Source organism: Echinops telfairi, unplaced genomic scaffold (genome assembly GCF_000313985.2).
Source record: "Echinops telfairi isolate 266 unplaced genomic scaffold, ASM31398v2 ScPeMD7_2291;HRSCAF=2852, whole genome shotgun sequence".
NCBI classification, from domain to species: domain Eukaryota; kingdom Metazoa; phylum Chordata; class Mammalia; order Afrosoricida; family Tenrecidae; genus Echinops; species Echinops telfairi.
In genome coordinates, this window is record NW_022106189.1 from 35,368,734 (window position 1) to 35,369,882 (window position 1,149).

The following is a 1,149-nucleotide window of genomic DNA, read 5'->3' on the forward strand; positions in this document are numbered from 1 at the left end:
GCTACACTGGTACGGTCTCATTAACATAACAAAGAAACCCTGTTCCCCCAAAGAATTACATCCACAAGTAAGGGAATAGGAATCCAACATGGTTTTTTGTTTGGGGGGGGGAGGGCACACTTCAGTGCATGCAAGCTCCTATTCCCATCCTCCATTCCATAGGGGGTGTGGCCCCGGAGTTCTTGGGCATGGGCCAAGTTGGCTTCTTCCTGTCACTGTCCTGCATGTCGGGCCCTCAGCTCCGTGTCCTCCGTTGAGAGATCTGTCCTACGGAGCTCTCCAGTCTCTGTCCATTGCTGGCACTCAGAATTGCCTCAAACTGTGGCTGTGAGCACAACCTGGCCTGGAACAAAGGCTGTCAATGGTCTGGGGAGCCTAAAGACCTAGCAGTGCTGCAGGGGTTGTAGGGTGGCGGCAGGTGGGTCACAGAGGGGCCGTTGGATAGATGATTAAGAATCCCCTCGGAGGGTAGGGGGAAAGGCTACTCCAGGATACTTGCAGACAGGCTATGCCTTTTTCGTTGCCAGCCCCCCGTCCCAGAGGGAGCAGTTGTCACGCAGAGGCTCCCATATTGTGCCTGGAAGGTTGGCAGACTCTGCCATCAAAGGGCTGTCAGTGCCATTGCCATCAGCTGCTCTACCCAGCATGTGTACACATGCGGCACCAACTACATGAAGGTGTGGGATAACAGTGCCCTGCGTGCTTGGAATAAAGCCCCTGTGGACCATCTAAGATTGGAGGTGAGGGCTATTGCAGTAGGGCTTTGGGCGTCCAGTGTTTTAAGGAGGTTTTCCAAGACTGTGAACCATCCCTACAGGGCAATAACAACTGTATTTTTACCTGCAAGCTGCTCCCTGATGAGCAGAGCCTGGTCACAGGAGGTCTGTTACATGGCCTGAATATTTGGGACCTGGCACCCACACCCCGTCTCAGGACACAGCTGGCCTCGGAAGGCAGCAGGTGCTTTTCCATAGCAATCTCCTCCGATGGCCACATACTAATGGCTTGTTTCAGTGAATTTGTGGAAATCTGGGATTTGAGGAACCAAATCTTGATCAGGTATGATTTTTGTCCCATCCCTCTCACTCCCAACCCCTTGAGTGCAACTCAGAAAGAAAGGTTTGATGGGGAGGTGGCTTTGGGAAAGCA

General features: G+C 52.9%; 1 protein-coding gene across 1 annotated transcript in view; it reads left to right on the top strand.

Moving 5' to 3' along the window:
- Positions 1-188: 188 nt before the first annotated feature.
- Positions 189-1,149, top strand: part of TLE7 (TLE family member 7) — a 2,709-nt gene continuing 1,748 nt past the window's right edge. The window contains exons 1-3 of the mRNA XM_045293923.1: positions 189-197; positions 528-740; positions 818-1,102. Of these exons, the coding sequence (XP_045149858.1) occupies positions 189-197; positions 528-740; positions 818-1,102 (507 nt within the window). The remainder of the gene's footprint in view (positions 198-527; positions 741-817; positions 1,103-1,149) is intronic.